At 36.3% G+C, this 16,263-nt stretch overlaps 1 protein-coding gene across 5 annotated transcripts in view; it reads right to left on the reverse strand.

Annotated features, from left to right (window-relative positions):
• Window positions 1-552: 552 nt before the first annotated feature.
• The window catches only part of PTPN4 (protein tyrosine phosphatase non-receptor type 4), a 98,669-nt gene continuing 82,958 nt past the window's right edge, over window positions 553-16,263 (reverse strand). For 4 of the 5 annotated variants that reach the window (XM_048953769.1, XM_048953770.1, XM_048953766.1 and 1 more), the window contains 9 exons: window positions 15,753-15,909; window positions 14,598-14,764; window positions 13,422-13,512; window positions 13,278-13,339; window positions 12,358-12,504; window positions 10,278-10,406; window positions 8,713-8,861; window positions 7,168-7,303; window positions 553-5,495 (listed from right to left, as the gene is read on the reverse strand). In XM_048953769.1, the coding sequence (XP_048809726.1) occupies window positions 5,409-5,495; window positions 7,168-7,303; window positions 8,713-8,861; window positions 10,278-10,406; window positions 12,358-12,504; window positions 13,278-13,339; window positions 13,422-13,512; window positions 14,598-14,764; window positions 15,753-15,909 (1,125 nt within the window). In that variant the 3' untranslated portion in view covers window positions 553-5,408. Of the gene's footprint in view, window positions 5,496-7,167; window positions 7,304-8,712; window positions 8,862-10,277; window positions 10,407-11,006; window positions 11,126-12,357; window positions 12,505-13,277; window positions 13,340-13,421; window positions 13,513-14,597; window positions 14,765-15,752; window positions 15,910-16,263 lie in introns of those variants that run through there. The other variant, XR_007378682.1, reaches the window with a different exon arrangement.

The following is a 16,263-nucleotide window of genomic DNA, read 5'->3' on the forward strand; positions in this document are numbered from 1 at the left end:
TCCTGTGATGGGTTGTTATGTGGTGCCCCAGCATACTGTGATCGCTGCACTGGACAGTTTATAGTCTACTCTTTGTGGATATACTCTCCTTAGAGAAAACAGCTTAATGTAAACAGTTGAAAGCCTTTCGCTTTTGTCTCAGCCCCCCGGCCCAGGCAGAAGAGGGAAGAAGAGACATCATCTTTAAACTTTGTTGTGCATTACTTTTGGTTATCAAAATCCAAAGTAAAACAAATAAACAGATTTCCAGGCAATTGGTCTGATGTTAAAAACAAGGCTTAGCAGAAACATCTACAGTAAACACAGCTAATCTGCAGCTGAGAGAGACCACGGATCAGTGTACCAGTACTCAGTATTTCTATTTGCACTTTTTGGAAATGCAAGCTTTTACGTTCTTATGACAGGACAATCGAAACCATCAGTTGTTAATCATCTGCTTTCTGAAAAGCCCTCAAATACACCAAAAGTAACGCAGACGTGGTTGGAGCAGCTGAAAGCGTTCGTACCGCAGCGTAACCCAAATCATCTCCGCACAGAAACCCATTGCGCATCTCTCTCCAAACCCAATTTATTTTTTCCAATAGTTCAGTCAGTAGTAAGCATGAGATAAAGTGCTACTATTCAAACATCAAAACACTTTGAGAAAAATCATCCTTTAAAACACAAGCTTGCTAAATATGAAATACCACCAGCAGCAAACTGTCAGCCAGCCCATGAAACCAAACTTCATCTTACAGAATACAGGAATGATGGATATTTTATTACATTTATTAGGCTACATGGCTCAGAGAAAACAAAGAGGACGTACTTTTTATTGAAAAGGTGCGTGTTTTCCTCCTGAAACTCTTACCAACTGAGCTCTCAATGAGCAAGTGATGCTTCAGAGAGCAGCTGGAGCTTGCAGGTTATGCACTGCTGCAGTTTGTAGCTGGAGAAGCCCAACAAACTGAAGATGCACACTGTGGTAGCAGCTAGCACAGAGCTGAAGTGCAGTGGTGATAGAGATAAATGAGATTGGACAAAACACTGCATTAAAACAGACTCTTTTCTCCTTTAACAGCTTCCCCAATCACCACTAATTACAATCTGTGCAATTTCATGCAAGATCTACATTTAATCAATGAACATCTTCTTATCAGATTTTGATATTTGACCCCAGCATTGAAGATAGCAATGGAAAACAGCTTTCCAAGTCTCAAGATAAAAGGTGGGTTCTAAAATTAGCAAACACACCCAGCCTGCTGGGGACCTGCACAGTACAAAAACACTGCAAATGCCCTAAGAAGGCACCATTCCTTTTCTGTGTGGAAATCCTAATAAACAGATCTTGAATTTGGACAATATTCAATTCCTCCGTTTATGCTCAGGGCTGATGGTCCTTCAGATGGCCTGCAGTAACAGCTCTACAGTCACAACTACACCGTAAGTATGGGACAACCTGCTTTTGCATGGAGATCTGTGGATGGTGCATCTGTATTTTTCACGCTCGCACCAATTCCCTGAGCCACCAACTATTGCCCACACACCTACACAAACAAAAATATCACATAGTTCAGCTCCACAGCATGCCTGGAGGTCTGGCATCACTATGCAGGACCTTCTCTACTTCCCATCTCCCTGGGCAGTACTGCTGGGCCTTGGCCTCCACACAGCTTTTCAGAAGCTCTCCAAGGAAAGCTGCCTGTTTCCACAAGAAACACCTCACATACCTTCATCTCCCTACTGCTTTCTCACCCCTTCTCTCTCGGGTGGTGCACCAGGACATAATCAGTTATTCTAGATATATTTTAGCCTATATGAGATGTAAGCTTCTAAGATTTAACAGAGAAACGCAGGAGAACCTTCAGTTAGCATTAAATGTGGTGTAATAAAACCAAACTGTTAGTCAGAAGTAGGAGAAAATAGCTAAAAACAGAACTTGCTAAAGCAGTGGCTTACTGCTTCAGACACGCACACCGTTTAAACCACCAAATGCTTTCCAGATAAATTTTCAGCTCTCTGGTGTATCTAATGCGGCATTTCTCAGAAGGAATTGGCTGACAGTCTGTCGGTGATTTACCTGCATCTTATTTCATATTTAGCAATAGTAAAAATGCTCCCCCAAAACACGCAAAGCCTTCTCAAGAACCTCATTTTTCTGCTAACAGAAGAACCTTCACATCCACTTTAAACAAGAGATGGTTGTGGTAGTTTTGAGTTTGAACTGAAAAGGAAAAAGTCTCGATGTTACACATTGGCAAAAGCTCTCATAATATTGCTCTGATTTACAACGGAAACTTATTTCTTGTTTTAAGCTGGATCTGTGTATCATGGAAGCATTACAAACATACTCTTTCTCCCCCCACCCAGCATTTTTCCTCATCAATTGGTATGAAAATAATTGTTCGTCAAGTCCAACAGTCGTAACACCAATCACAAACACCAATCACATCCAGTTCATTTTGTCTGAAAGATACATTCATGTTTTGTACAGCATGAAACATACAAAAACTTCTTCAGAAAGTCTGAACGATGATACAGATCTTCATAACCCAAAGTTAAATATTTAGCATTTTGATTTTATTTTCTTTTGGCCGTATAAAAATATTGTGAAGGCCATTTATACCACAACAAATACAAACATCTGAGTGAATGATTTATGGTGCAGGAAGCCTTCAGCCTTCTCTTTCCCAAGCAGCTTTTGGTTCCCATTCTGCTGGCTTTCCAGAAGCCAAAAAGCCATTGATTAACTGACGATCAATCAGCTGAGTTTGCCCTTTTTTTCCCCCCCCAGTGCAGCTAGTTAATACATAACAGCAGATCAGCTTAAATCAATGCAGAGGAAGATTCTAAGTTCGTATTCTCGCCTGTATTTGTCATCAGAACAGTAATGACAGATGACCAGTAAATATCCCACGTGTAATTGTGGTATAAACGGGTATTTTGAACTCAAACTGCTTTGGCAGCTTCACATAACAATAGTTAAATATATGACAAACCAACGCCATTCATGTTGCTATAAACTTAGTTTCTCATTCCTCTCAGGAAAAAAATGGGGCAAATGATATTTTTCTTTACAATTTGACTGTGAAAAAAGTGTACTTCAATATAATGGATGAATTATTTTACGTTTTAGATATTAAGTGCTGACTTTAAAATAAGCTTCCAGTTAGCTGGCATCTCAGCTAATAATCTCATCATATGAAAGTTAAAGCTTTAAATTTAATACAGATTTTGTTGTTGTTGTTGCAAATGGCTTAAAATGAAACTGAGATTAAAGCTACTTTATCACTCTTTTTCCATTTATCAGATCCAAAGATACTTGTAAGATTCATTTTTCACTGAGGAAAAACATTGATTTAGGCATCAAATCTAGAAATATAAGTAACAGGGCCACAGGCCACCTAGTATTATTTTGTATTCTAAAAATAATTAAAACTATATTTTCCATTTGGCATTGTGGTTCATGTGTATTACTAAGTCGTAAGCCAGGATTTCACTTTGCCTGAATTCCTTTTCACTTAATATTTCAAGGCTGATCTCTTTCAGATGTCCACAGAACACCGTATATTATATAATTATTCAATAGTTAAAAACTTTAGTGTAGAAATTTCCATTCCAGCTCTATGCTTTATATAGCTTATAACAAAAATTACTGGACAGACATTTTCAGGAAACCAATAAATTAAGGTTTTTAAATAGAGGACACAGAGTTATGTTGTTGCAGGGCAGTCAAAGAAGTGACTGATTTTGTTTTCTTACAGTATATTACACCGGACACCTTGCTTCTGACTTGGGTTTCTCCCTATACTGGAAAATACTGGAAAAAACATGAAAAACCGGGACCTATCTATGTCTTTAGAGTGAGCTCAGATACTGTATCAGACATCTGTTACAAATCTTATACCTACTTAAATAAGAGGCAACCCATACCAACTGGAACAACTTTGCACAAGCATGACAGAGGGTGACTGAGACCATCACGGAATTAAAGGAGGAATTAAAGGAAAGCATCATAGTGTTTGCCTCCCTTCCCACCCTCCCCAAACAATTAGAAAAATAAAAGGCAGACCTGTACGAAAATGGCTTGAAATCAACTATGAGGATTTAAAAAAATACTCGGTTAGCAAATAATGGAATTAAATCACATCTGACCGTAAGTTCGACTTAATTATCAGTGCTATTAAAGAGTTATGTTCTAATTGAGTAAGACAGCTATTCTCAATAAAAGGATAAAACAAAGTGTCAGCTTCTAATGACCTACTAGCATTTCATAGTAGGCTGCTAGTAAGTTACTAGTCGTAAGGAATAAAGGAATGTGTCAGACTTTTCACGTAACTACAACACAGCAGCAAACAATGCTCATTCGTTAAGTTGGCAGAGGTGCTTTCGCTACTGAGCGTAGCACGCAGGTAATCGTATGAGGAAAGAGGGAATGGTATTTCCATGACCCCTTGCAGTAACATACTCCAAGCACCAAGGGCCGTTTTTAAAATCTGAACCCATTAAGATAAACACAACAGGACAAGACCACCCCCACAGAATCATGAGTGCCTTTCACTGGATGTACGCTGTAAGTCTCAAGGCACTTAAGGGGTTAAGACAATGCATGCACTAGCTCCCATCACATAATCTTAAGTCACATGAATCAGAATACACCAGTGTATGACACACAAGCTGTGTCAAAGAAATGCTGTTTATTTATTTTTTTAAAGTTTTTATTATTACTGTTTTCTTTTTTTTTTTTTCTCCTTTTTCCTTTTTTTTTCTTCTTTTTTCCTTTTTTTTTTTTTAAACAAGATGCTGGTAAGTGGGCATTATGCAGCTACTGCTGGGTTAACACGGATGCCAGCTCTCCTCTAACAACCAGCTGGTCTCTAAGAAGGGTGGAGGACAAAGTGTGCTGCATCAGTAGGCAGTGTGTATCTATCTAGTATCAGCAATATTGCTAATGTTGTAAAAAACAAAACAGTGAGAGTCTGTACATAGTAAATAAACCTAGCACTGGAGAAAGACCATGGCTTAGTGTATTTTTTCATTTGTTTTTCCATTTTTAAGAGACATGGGTGTAAAACAGAGTGAAATAATTCCAAGCCTTGTTTGTAGCAATTCAACCAGAAGCGCAGTATATGGCACTACAATGAAATCTCGTAGATTACCCTGAACACAATTAGTTCTCTCAGTTTATGGTTTGTTCGGAGCAAAGCACGAAAATAAAGTCTTCAAACAGATGAAGATTAGAAGAGTTTCAGAGACTGATTTTGTTTCAATGTAAAGTGCAACAGTGCTGAAGTTTTCAAAGTCCTTTGTCAATTCTTTGCTGTACTTCACTATCATTTCCTGCAAGCAGTATTATGGCACAAAGAATGCTGCCAGTTCATTATTTAGAGGACAGGGTTCCTCAATTTATATCCTAGGTTTTTTGCTCTTTATTTATGTGGTGATGCTTGTAAAGGTTTAATAAATCCTTCTTCATACACCTTCAGAATAGCTTCACATACAAATCTGTATTGACTCTGAAAAGAAAAGTAGATTCAGTTAATTGAAAAGAAACAAATTTGAACCGTAGGTCATTTGAAAGTAGGAGAAGCTTCCAGTTGTCTCCTATCCCATTTTCTTAACAGGCCAAGAACTGTGCTTCAAGTTTAGCTTAGGAAATATAGAACATGTGTATAAGAATATCTTGTTTCTCAGCAGAACAGTGGAATGAACAGCACTTAGAAATACATACCAGAAGTCATACCCACCTATCCTGTACTTACAGCATTCTTTTATTTAGTTATTTCCTGCCCTTCGTTTCACTGCTGAAGTTTCACTAACACAAAGTTTCCATATACTTGAATTTACAAACTATAGCAAAGCACTTTTTCATGCTTGCACGGATTTTGGCATGTTAATGGCACCTCTCTCTCACAATGAGGAAATACACTGCTTCATGTTTTAGAAAGCCCATACCCAATTTCTGAACATTATACGATGTCTAACTGCAATATATTCAAGTCTAGCACTGGCATGCATAGAAGACACCTTGTTTTAAACAAATAGTAGTTCCAAAAAACAAACAAACAAAACAATCCCAGTCATTAAGCACAGCAAAAAGCATTCCTGCCTTTTCATTTTCAATGCAGTAATTGTTGATTTCAGATCTTAAATGGGCACAGCAACAGATCTAACAATGCAATCACTATATGCTGCATTATTACATCTAAATTAAAATACTTAGAGTTAGACATATTCATGTAGAATACACATTTTGCCTCCAGTGCTCACTAAATGAACCTTTCTGAACTCTCTTCATAGAGCACAGAGGAGAACCACGCATAGAGCCATCTCGTGGACACTGAGGAATATTTCAGAAAATGCAAAAATCAGGAAAAGGCAGCAGAAGTTGTCTTGGATAACTCTTACTCCTGCACCTCCCCTTCCATACTAACAAAGGTCTCCTCTCAAAGTATGCCGTAGAGATGTACAGATTCATAATACAGCCATCACAGAAAGCCAAAGCCATCTTCTATTGTTCCCCATGTTTCCTCACTTTCCTGAATAATTGTTTTTTTTTTTTTTTAGTGGAATATGAATACTAGACAGTGCCATACTACAGATGGCTGAGAAATGGAGGTTTACATATTTTCCACTCAACCTGAATACACTCTTCAAGTTTAGTTAGAGGAACAGCAACAGGCTGTTGAAATTACTGCAGTGACTAACTAGCTTCTGGTAACTGTGGAAGAGATTGGAAACTGAACCCAGTGCCTTTTTTCCTTCAGAATATTTTCCCTTTAAACAGTAAATACATTGAGTAAAACTATACAACCAATGATTGAATTAAAAAAAAAAAAAACTAATTGGTCAAAAAAATGGAATAACTAGAACCCTAAGACTTCCTACGAAAGACAGCACAGCTGAGCATTTTGACTCTTTTAATGCACTTTTAAAAAATGTAAAGCAAACAGCTTTCTGAAATAAGCATCATCTGACTGATACAGGTTAAAAAAAATCTAAGTCTGTTCTATCTCCATTCTTAACCTGTTAGAATTCAGAATTCTTAACCTGTTAGAAACAGAATGTTAAGGAAGCAGAGCAGTTATCTCAAAAAACAAACAAACATTATCAATGCAGGGGAAATTCTAGCATTTTCAAACGCATGAAGACTCTTCCTCAACACAGAATTGCAAGTATGGTACTCACAGGTGTTTGGATCATCATGGCTCTTTGATCTCTCATGGTTCGTACAATGTCTAATGGATAAACAGGCTGATTGCACTCAATGAGACACATTGCTGTCTCCATGGTGATAAGAACTCCTGTCCGTCCAATCCCAGCACTGTCAAAACAAGAGAACACCCTAATAAAAAGAAATGTCTGGAATGTAGCTCACATTCAAGGGCTGTATGGTCCTTCCTCCTTAAGGATTCTCATGACTGATCTGTATGATCCCATACTATGAAGACAAAGGTTAGATGAGCCACCTGTCACAGGAAGCTTCCATCCTGCTTGAGAAGAGCAAAAATTAGGGTGGAACTGTCAGTACTGTGGAGAGGAACTTCAACCCAGCCATGAACAATTTACAAACATATTTATTCAGGTCCATATTTACAACTGAGTAGAAATCCTTAAAAACTGAATATTTAACTGTGAACATCAATGGTTTGTTTCAAATTCAAATTTTTCACATCCAAGAAATTTGTGCTGCAGTTTTTAAGTAGAAAGCCAATGTTCTCTCATATTTGAGTACAAGACCAAACCCATATTTTCAAACATCATCATTAACTCAGATTGTACGGCTATCATTTCATGCTTTTAAATAACTTAGCTTACATAAACTTCCTGTTTGAAGCCTAATTGTTATCATTTTGAAGCATAACTTCAAATTAAATCTGGCCAAGTTAGTACTTCAATCTTTGTCCAGAAGGTGGCATCAAAGCTACTGTGTGTTTCAATGATGTCATGAACATTCCATGGCAAGATGTAAAGGTACCAGTTACATAAAATTCAGTGGCATTTGACATCTCCAGAACTTACACACATGAAATTCATATGTAGATTGTTACATTAAATCTGAGTTCACATACATTTCATATGAGTAGCACTGAAGTAAATGTAATCTCAAATTACGTTTAAATTCAATGTAACAAAAACTTCAGCTTTTTATTGTTTTACATTAGCTTGAAAACTATTTCATAAGAAAAGCCAACACATTAAATTTGGATAGAAATCTGAATAACTTTAATTCACAACAAAAGTGACATGTTTCAAGAAAAAAAAACCCGTTATCCTAATGTATTCATTAACAACATGTAGCCTAAAACATCTGCAGACTTGAGGGTGTTATTTCATTGCATTTACTATCCATATTGTCTGCTATGGATTATTTGTACAGCTACTCCAGACCTTTGCAAAGTAGTTATCGTAAGGAAAAGTTTCCTAAGCGTATTTCACCATCTCCTTGAATTTATTGTGTAACCTATTAGCATAAGCATTTAAATTAAACAGACAAGACCTCCATACAAACTCATGAATGTAAATACAGCAACTTCTGCTTATGAAAAATGGTTATGATTTTGATAAAAATCGCTTAATGTAAGAGTTGAGTTCTCCTGTCACCTGCAAAGCACATTATAGTTACACTTTTACTCGAACAACAAAGCAAAGACAAACTATTTAATAATAAACAATTTAAATTGTGTGATCTACTGAAGTTGAAAAGAAAAAAAAAAAAAAGGGAGAGGGTACCTGCAGTGAACAACAACAGGTTCTTCTCTGCCTGCCCGCTTCTTTCGCACGAGGCACACGAAGTCTAGGAAATCACTGGAATCATCAGGAACCCCGTGGTCAGGCCATGCTACGTACTGAATTTGGGTCAGCTGGCGGCTTTCCTCCTTCTACCAGAAACATAGGATTTATTCAAGGTTTGTTCAGGTTTCACAGAAAGAAAGAAAAAAAAAATGGTACATTTACGTCAACTTGCACTTGAAAAAATGTAGCTTCTGGAAGCTATCAATCTCTGTAAGTGTTAATTACTACTCATCCTGGATTTTATAATTACATTTTTTAATTAAAAACAAAAAAGGCAAGTAAAAAAAAAAAGTCACTCCATCTAACAGTAAAACAGTTCAAGGGTACAAATGCTCTAAGCACAAGGTGTGCAAGCAAGTAGCCAAATCTTCAGCATCTTTCTGTTAAGTTAGTTTTACTATGGTTCTATCAAATGACAGAACAGGGGTGCAGAGGGGAAAGACTGGACTTCCAAACCCTTGTTCAGACTGTGTGAGCACAATGGGTTTATCTGCACCTCCAATTTTATCTAGCATACTCCACAAGATGCAAGAGGTTTTCCACTCTCTCCCACGTCCCCCTGCTCTAATGTCACCAACATTTATCACACACCTCTGCTTAGTGGAGGGGGCAGGATGCACAATCAGAGTAAAAGCAGCATCTCAAAGAATAGAAGCTACCATACACCAAATTACTCTTCAGCATGGAATCATTTGCAGAGATGCCACTATTGATAATAAATGAGCAATTGTCTCAACAGCACCCAGGGAAAAAAAAAAAAACAAACAACTGAAAACTGAATAAAAGGCAGTTCTATAAACCTGGAATCTCATCTGGAAACCCAAGCAGTGAGAAATGAGTACCTGAACTAAATTCCAGAAAAAGATTTCTGAACATTTCTGAGACCAAAATGATAGCTGGTGAAGTTCTGGAAGCTATACATCCCCTGAAACTAACACTATGCCTCTTCTGTCTAGAAAGTCCTGGTTTACATCTCAATGCTGATATCAATCAATGAATCTCAGGAGGATTTATCTTCCATATATTTTTACGCAGTGTCAAAGCTGGAGAATTATTAAGAACTATTTACCACTACAAAGGCTGATTTTCAGCAGTGATACTGAAATACTGCTAGTATCTCATGCTTTGAAAACATGAAGGGAATAGCACATTTCTTGACTTCTTTAATTACTTTTTATTTGGTCAGGCCATGTAAGACACGAGTAATGGTCTTCATGAGAAATGATTTAACCACATTATTTAATCTGACTCGGTACCAATTAATACCATTACGGAAATCAAATCCTTGTAATATTTTGCTAATAAAAGGTTTGTTATTATGTAGCAGAACTCATTCACAGTAAGTACACGGCAGTACAATTAGTTTTCTAAAGGTTGTTAGAAATAACGAGTGCTATTTATGCATACATGACATCAAGATGTAAAATGTCTGATTAGACAGTTTCATCTAGTCTGTGAGGATTACATAGGTTTATACTTAAAAATATACATTATGTCTTTACCTCCAGATTAGTCAATGTCATTTCTCGAAAGACGTAAGCAGGATTTCCTTCTTCTGAATGGCAGGTAATCTGGAAATTGCCATACGATGAGCTTCCTGATGGCTCTGGCCAGTATTGATGGCATTTAACCTAAAGCCAACATATGTCTGGGTTTCAATTCAGATTATTTTCATTCCTGCTAATTCCTTATGCCATTGCTCAGTAAAAAATATTTTAACAATTCTGTTACTACTATTGATTTACTTACCAAATAGACTACACTATTCAACTATTGCATATAAAATAAGTTACTGTGGAGATCTCCTGCTTCTCTTTAGAAGGACACATGAACCAGCTATTGACCTTAGTGTAATTGTGGATGAATGCCTTTCCCTTTCATCACAACTTTTTTTTTTTTAAATGTATCAATAACTTATTTCATCTTAACACTTGAGGGACACAGATGCTGCTTTATAAATATTTCTGACCTCTGGAAACCTCATACAATCTCACAATCTTCTCAAAACACATTTATATGGGAAAAGAACATGTGAAGAAAAAAAAAAGTAAGCAAGCAACAAAAATGTTGCTGCAGGAATTAGGGGGGTGCAGATAGAACTTCAAAGATATTTTAAAAAACCTTTAAATGTGAATTAAAAGTTCAAAACCTCAGATTTTTAGATAAATCGCTTAACTGCTGAACTCAAGAGGTCATTTCAGCTCAAGTGTACTTTTGTTTTTCCAACCCACCTGGCGATTCTTTAAGAGCAGCCAGATTTGCAGACTTCCTGCTCCACTGAGACACCCCGGCATGCAGTGGGATAGTGATGTCAGAAGCCTCATGATCAGCTTTAGAGCAGGGAGTCTGCCTATGGGTATAAGACAGATAAGTCCTTTTATTTCATTATTTAGCAGCTCTCTGAAGAGCTCCACAAATGCCATTATTAAGGGGGTGGGAGAACCTCAGAGAACTGCTAGTGCAAGTCTGTTCTTAGCAGATCTGCAAAGAAAATTCAAACTAAAAGGGCACTTGTACTGAAATTCCCTCTAATCACGTTCATTTCGGAACAGGCAGCACCATGCTAACACTGAGTCGTTGAAAAATGGCTCAAAAACACTGTAATTCTTATCCAATTACTTTAATTGCATTTAGAGGCCTTATCTCCCAGCAAATACATGGCTATTAATAAGTTAGAATATATACCAACAGCTAAACTACAGTCTGAGCTGATCAGAACACCCATCACCTTCCATAAATCCACCTTCAAATGCAATGCTATACTATGAGAAACTCCACTAAACTATTACTCTAGCCTGTCAATTTCTGTCCACACACAACTATTCAGTGCTACTGTGAATGCACCAGGCTATAAACCTGGTAGCTCTGGAATTATGCTCTGTGAATCATTATATTTTATTGTTTTGCTCATCTCTAAGAGACAAAGCTGTATAACAAATGAGACAACAAAGAAAAAGCTATAGCTTTAAAAACAAAATAAAAACACCTTAAGGTTTTTTACAGAACCATTTGTAATTATTTCTAGTAATCTGTAACTCTCCATTTCCACTTTTTTTTTTTTTTTAAATGAAAAAGACTTAAAGGACAATGATTCCTTTGTGCAAGTAAACAGATGTTCAACTCTTCTCAATGTATGAATTTTATTTTTATTTCAATCTTATTAAGGATTCCCTTAAGCACAGCCATTCAGACATTCTCTCAACAGTACAGAACTCCATTGGGCTACATTAAAATTCATCTCTACATATGAAAGAATTAATTACAAAAACTGATGACATTTCTTAGCTTCCTCATTCAAAGATGAGAAAAAAAGACTATTTTAACAACGGAGTCAAAGCAGTAAGTAAAAAATATTTTAAGAAATACTTGGACTTCAGTACATCTCAGCACCAAACAAAGTTTTCATTAAGCTACTTTAACAATATCAAAAGGTTTAAATTGTAAGAATAATAATCACAACACTATTAAGAATGCACTGCACTTATGAAAAGTTTGTAATATTATCTTCCACTTATCTTTTAGAGAGCAATCATCAACAGATTTTTAGTATGCAAGAGGTATTTAAGAGAATCTTTTACTTACCCTGCCCCGTTCAACTTGAGTTGTTAACATTACAACCATAGATGAGCCTTGTTCCCAAGTCATCTGCCAAAAATCAGGACAAGTGTTTGGCAATGGACCTTGACAGGCAATGTACTGGTTTATTATTGTGGAAGAAGGGATTTCCATCTAAGAGAAGATAAAATGATTGTTTTAATTCTTGCATTTGCCATGAGAATGAATATCTGTCAGGCATCAGTGTTCAGTGACTAATACATTAAAAGAAGTATCACTACATGAAATATATTTATTTTAAGTTAGTCATTTTAAAGAGTATCAACTGGAAGTGTTTCACACTCAAAATTAGTGCGAGGAACCACACACGTTTGGGAGCGTGCAAGTAAATTCACTGACAGTTAGTGGTTGAAAATTAAAAGGTAAGGAAATGACATTCTTTGACACTAGTTTTTAAACAGTGATTTTGGAATTTAACATCTGTGGGTTTTTTGGTGGTGGTGTTTATGCGTTTTTTTGGTTTGGTGTTTTTTTTTTTTTTTTTTTTTTTTTTTTTACACAAGGGAAAGCAAAGTAGGAAGAAGAAAGTACTTTTTTGTTGCTACTGACAATAAGAAATAAATAAGCAAATGTTATTATGTGCTTCTAGATAAGACTTTTCTGGTGTTGACCACTGCAGCCACATTGGCAATCCATTAAGAACTCTGATACTCTGATAGACAGCTACTTTTTCCAAAGGTTTTTTTGCATGTTTATTTTCATTTACAAAGTATCTGCCACCAAGCATTAGTAAATAAGTAAACCTACAGTACATTTCTAACCATCTGATTACTGGCTTATTATTCTAGCCTGAGCTAGATTTACAGCAAATTTATTTCATTAAAATTCTCCATTGAAAAGTTGAAAATTACTTTATGCTAGAAGCAATTTTTAGAAGCATTACTCACATTTATATAATTTGCATTGATGTAATCTTCATTACTTTTTAAAATAACCCGTGTAGCATCATCTGAAAAAAATTTGTAGAAAAACGTTACTTATTTACTAACTGCATTAAAATACTCTTAGAGCACAAAGACACAGATACTTACAAGGCGAAATGTCTCTGTATCTATTTTTGGAAATGTTTTGAGGTAATCTGGCACAAGACATTGTCATTCCAGGCTTTTTCCTATACAGTTGCTGAAGTCAAAAATAAAAAGAAAAAGAAAAAAGACGAGATCATAAGAGATGCAAAATACCTGCCAGTATGTGCCTTGAAATACTTTTTAGAACATAAATTATTGAACAAAGACAGCTTTAAGAAACATGGAAGCATTTTTCAAAACAAAGCGCTATGAATTATTCTATGGGATCATTTCACCACACCCGTACATCTCTTGACTCAAAGCTACGCACTGAAGCCATTTATAGAACACTGTTTTGCAAAACTGTAACTTCCACTGGAGGAGCTTCCTGTCTAAGCCTATGCAACTTAATATATGAAGCATGTATAATGCAAAATGGATTCCAGGTGTAAGAAGTACATGTTACCAAAGGCTTTATTGATACACACTGTAAAACATAACTTCAGGTCTCTGATAAGGAATTCATGCTGCAGTGTTTTATAAACCTAATTCTTCCTGCTTTTAGTCATATGACCTCCATGTATTAAAGAAGATGGAATATTATCAAAGCTCAAGTTCATGTTAAAGAAAAACTACAAGTATCAGTGCCTTAGGAGACCACAGAAAGGGCACTGCTCTTTTCAAGTATGTCAAAGAATTAACTATTTATGAAGACTTCTGTTACACATATGATTAAGGCTGTGTTTTCCATTGGTCATTTTATATTTGCTCATTGAAATTGTCCATTAAATGTCAAAAGTTCAGCTGTCGCAGCTTCTACATTGACTTTGGAAAGAATGAAGGTCTGAGCACGGAACAGGATTTTTGGTATGCGTTCTTCAGTCTTCATCCCTATAGAAGTATTACACAAGCATAGGTCCCTGACAATCATAAAAAGATGCAAGCAATCAATGAAGATATTAAAAGTGAAACAATTTATAAGTGTATTTGGATCAGTTACTCTATGCTGTAACTCTTCTGTGTTTCCCTACAAGGCTTGACTTTTTAATTTTTTTTTTCTCTGAAAGTGTTAAATCAAATTTTCCTAAAAGATGCTGGCTATACTGAAATTTGACTGACATTTTCTTTGTTTAAAATGATTACTTATCCCAAAAGACTTGGAACTTGCACACAGCTAGCTTCACGTAATGCAGTACTCACATCAAATTGAGCTAAAACAGTTCCAGTGATAAGCCCCTCTGCTAGCTGAATCATGGATTCTCTCAGAGCATTATCATCTTGATGGACACCATCAAGTGGAGATTTCTCAGGGATGTATTGGAAGTCAGGTTCACTTTCCAGCTTCTCTTCCACAACATCATATACAGCTGTAACAAATAAAGTTATGGAGATTTTAGATAGATGTGTTTAAATAAAATTGTAATACAATTAAATTAGGTCATTTAATTAAATCATCCAAACGGACATATTCCTCCTGTAGAAAAAACTGCATTTATTAACACAGTGATTTTAAGCCCCACTAGCACAGGCAAACAGGCTTTACTGACTACTACTACCCAGGACGTGACTATTGTGACTTCATTGTCATTTTAAGTAGAAGTAGTTCATTGACTGCTGAAGTTTTGATCAAACCTCCTGTCACCTGCAAACTTATCTGATGCATTCCTTAATCCCAGATCCACACATTACACCTCTATAGGCACTACAGTTGTATTTGTATTTTTTCAGTTTGAACAATTTATTCTTTTAGGCTTCTGTAAACAGGGCAAGACACGTAGATCATTACCAGAAAAAATGGCACTGCTACACACCATAACAACACCGTCAATGCTACACTCTTGTTTGGTCTATAAACAAACTGAAAAACAATATGAATCATCTACCATACATTGCAAACATACGCTGTCATAAAGTTTCTCTTTAATCAAAATCACATGACCTTGAAGGAGAGATCTGGCAACTCCTCACTTCTACAACTTGAGTATTTTTATCCAGAATACAAAGAACCAACATAGGAGGATACTGATTTAATAAGCTGGTAAACAAAACTAATGATTTTATCTGGGAAAAAAAAAAAAAGTACATACAAACACTGCAAGAAAACTTGCATGCAGAACAGGAGCACACATAGCTGGGAAGCATTAATCAGTGAATACAGGAAAAATTGTTTATGATGTATCACATTCCAATTATTCTGATTGAGCATCATTATTTTTCATTTTGCCTTTCTTGGTTAATTGTATTATAACTGGGATGCAGAGTAGAATTAAACCCAGTGACCACCTGCTGAAGATTCACAAATCAAGACAAGATGCCTTTTTTGTTTGTTTTTTGTTTTAGGTACAAATCACTCACCATTGGGTCGAACGAGGAGCACAAGTTCCCCTGAGTGCCTCTCACAGCTAGCTTTAATGAACATAACAACTTGATCATGGGTATGTTCTGCTATATCCCTGCCATTGATAAGTACAACCTGGTCTCCTTCATTCAAACGAGGGACACAAAGATCAGCCTGCAATGTCAAAAAAAAAAAAAAATGTGTAAAATGAGCTGTTTCCAAGTTTCCACCTTATAACAACTTCGTCTATATTCATCTAACTTGAATCCTACAGCCAAGTTGCTATGGTTGCTGCATTGTATTCAGAAAACAAATCTGAGTGTTGCACAATACGTGAGATGGTGTCATTCATTCAAACACTCTGATTTGTCACTGGGAAGAAACTGTCATTTTAACATATCTTCAGTAGCTGTTACTCTGCTCCTTCCATTGAAGTAGAAGGCTTAGTTGAGCTTCCCTTTCTGAATTTCATATAGACAACCGAAAAAGCAGGATCTTCTCATCTTAGAAGGGAAGAGAGTAAATTGT

Source organism: Lagopus muta, chromosome 8 (assembly GCF_023343835.1).
Source record: "Lagopus muta isolate bLagMut1 chromosome 8, bLagMut1 primary, whole genome shotgun sequence".
Lineage (NCBI taxonomy): Eukaryota > Metazoa > Chordata > Aves > Galliformes > Phasianidae > Lagopus > Lagopus muta.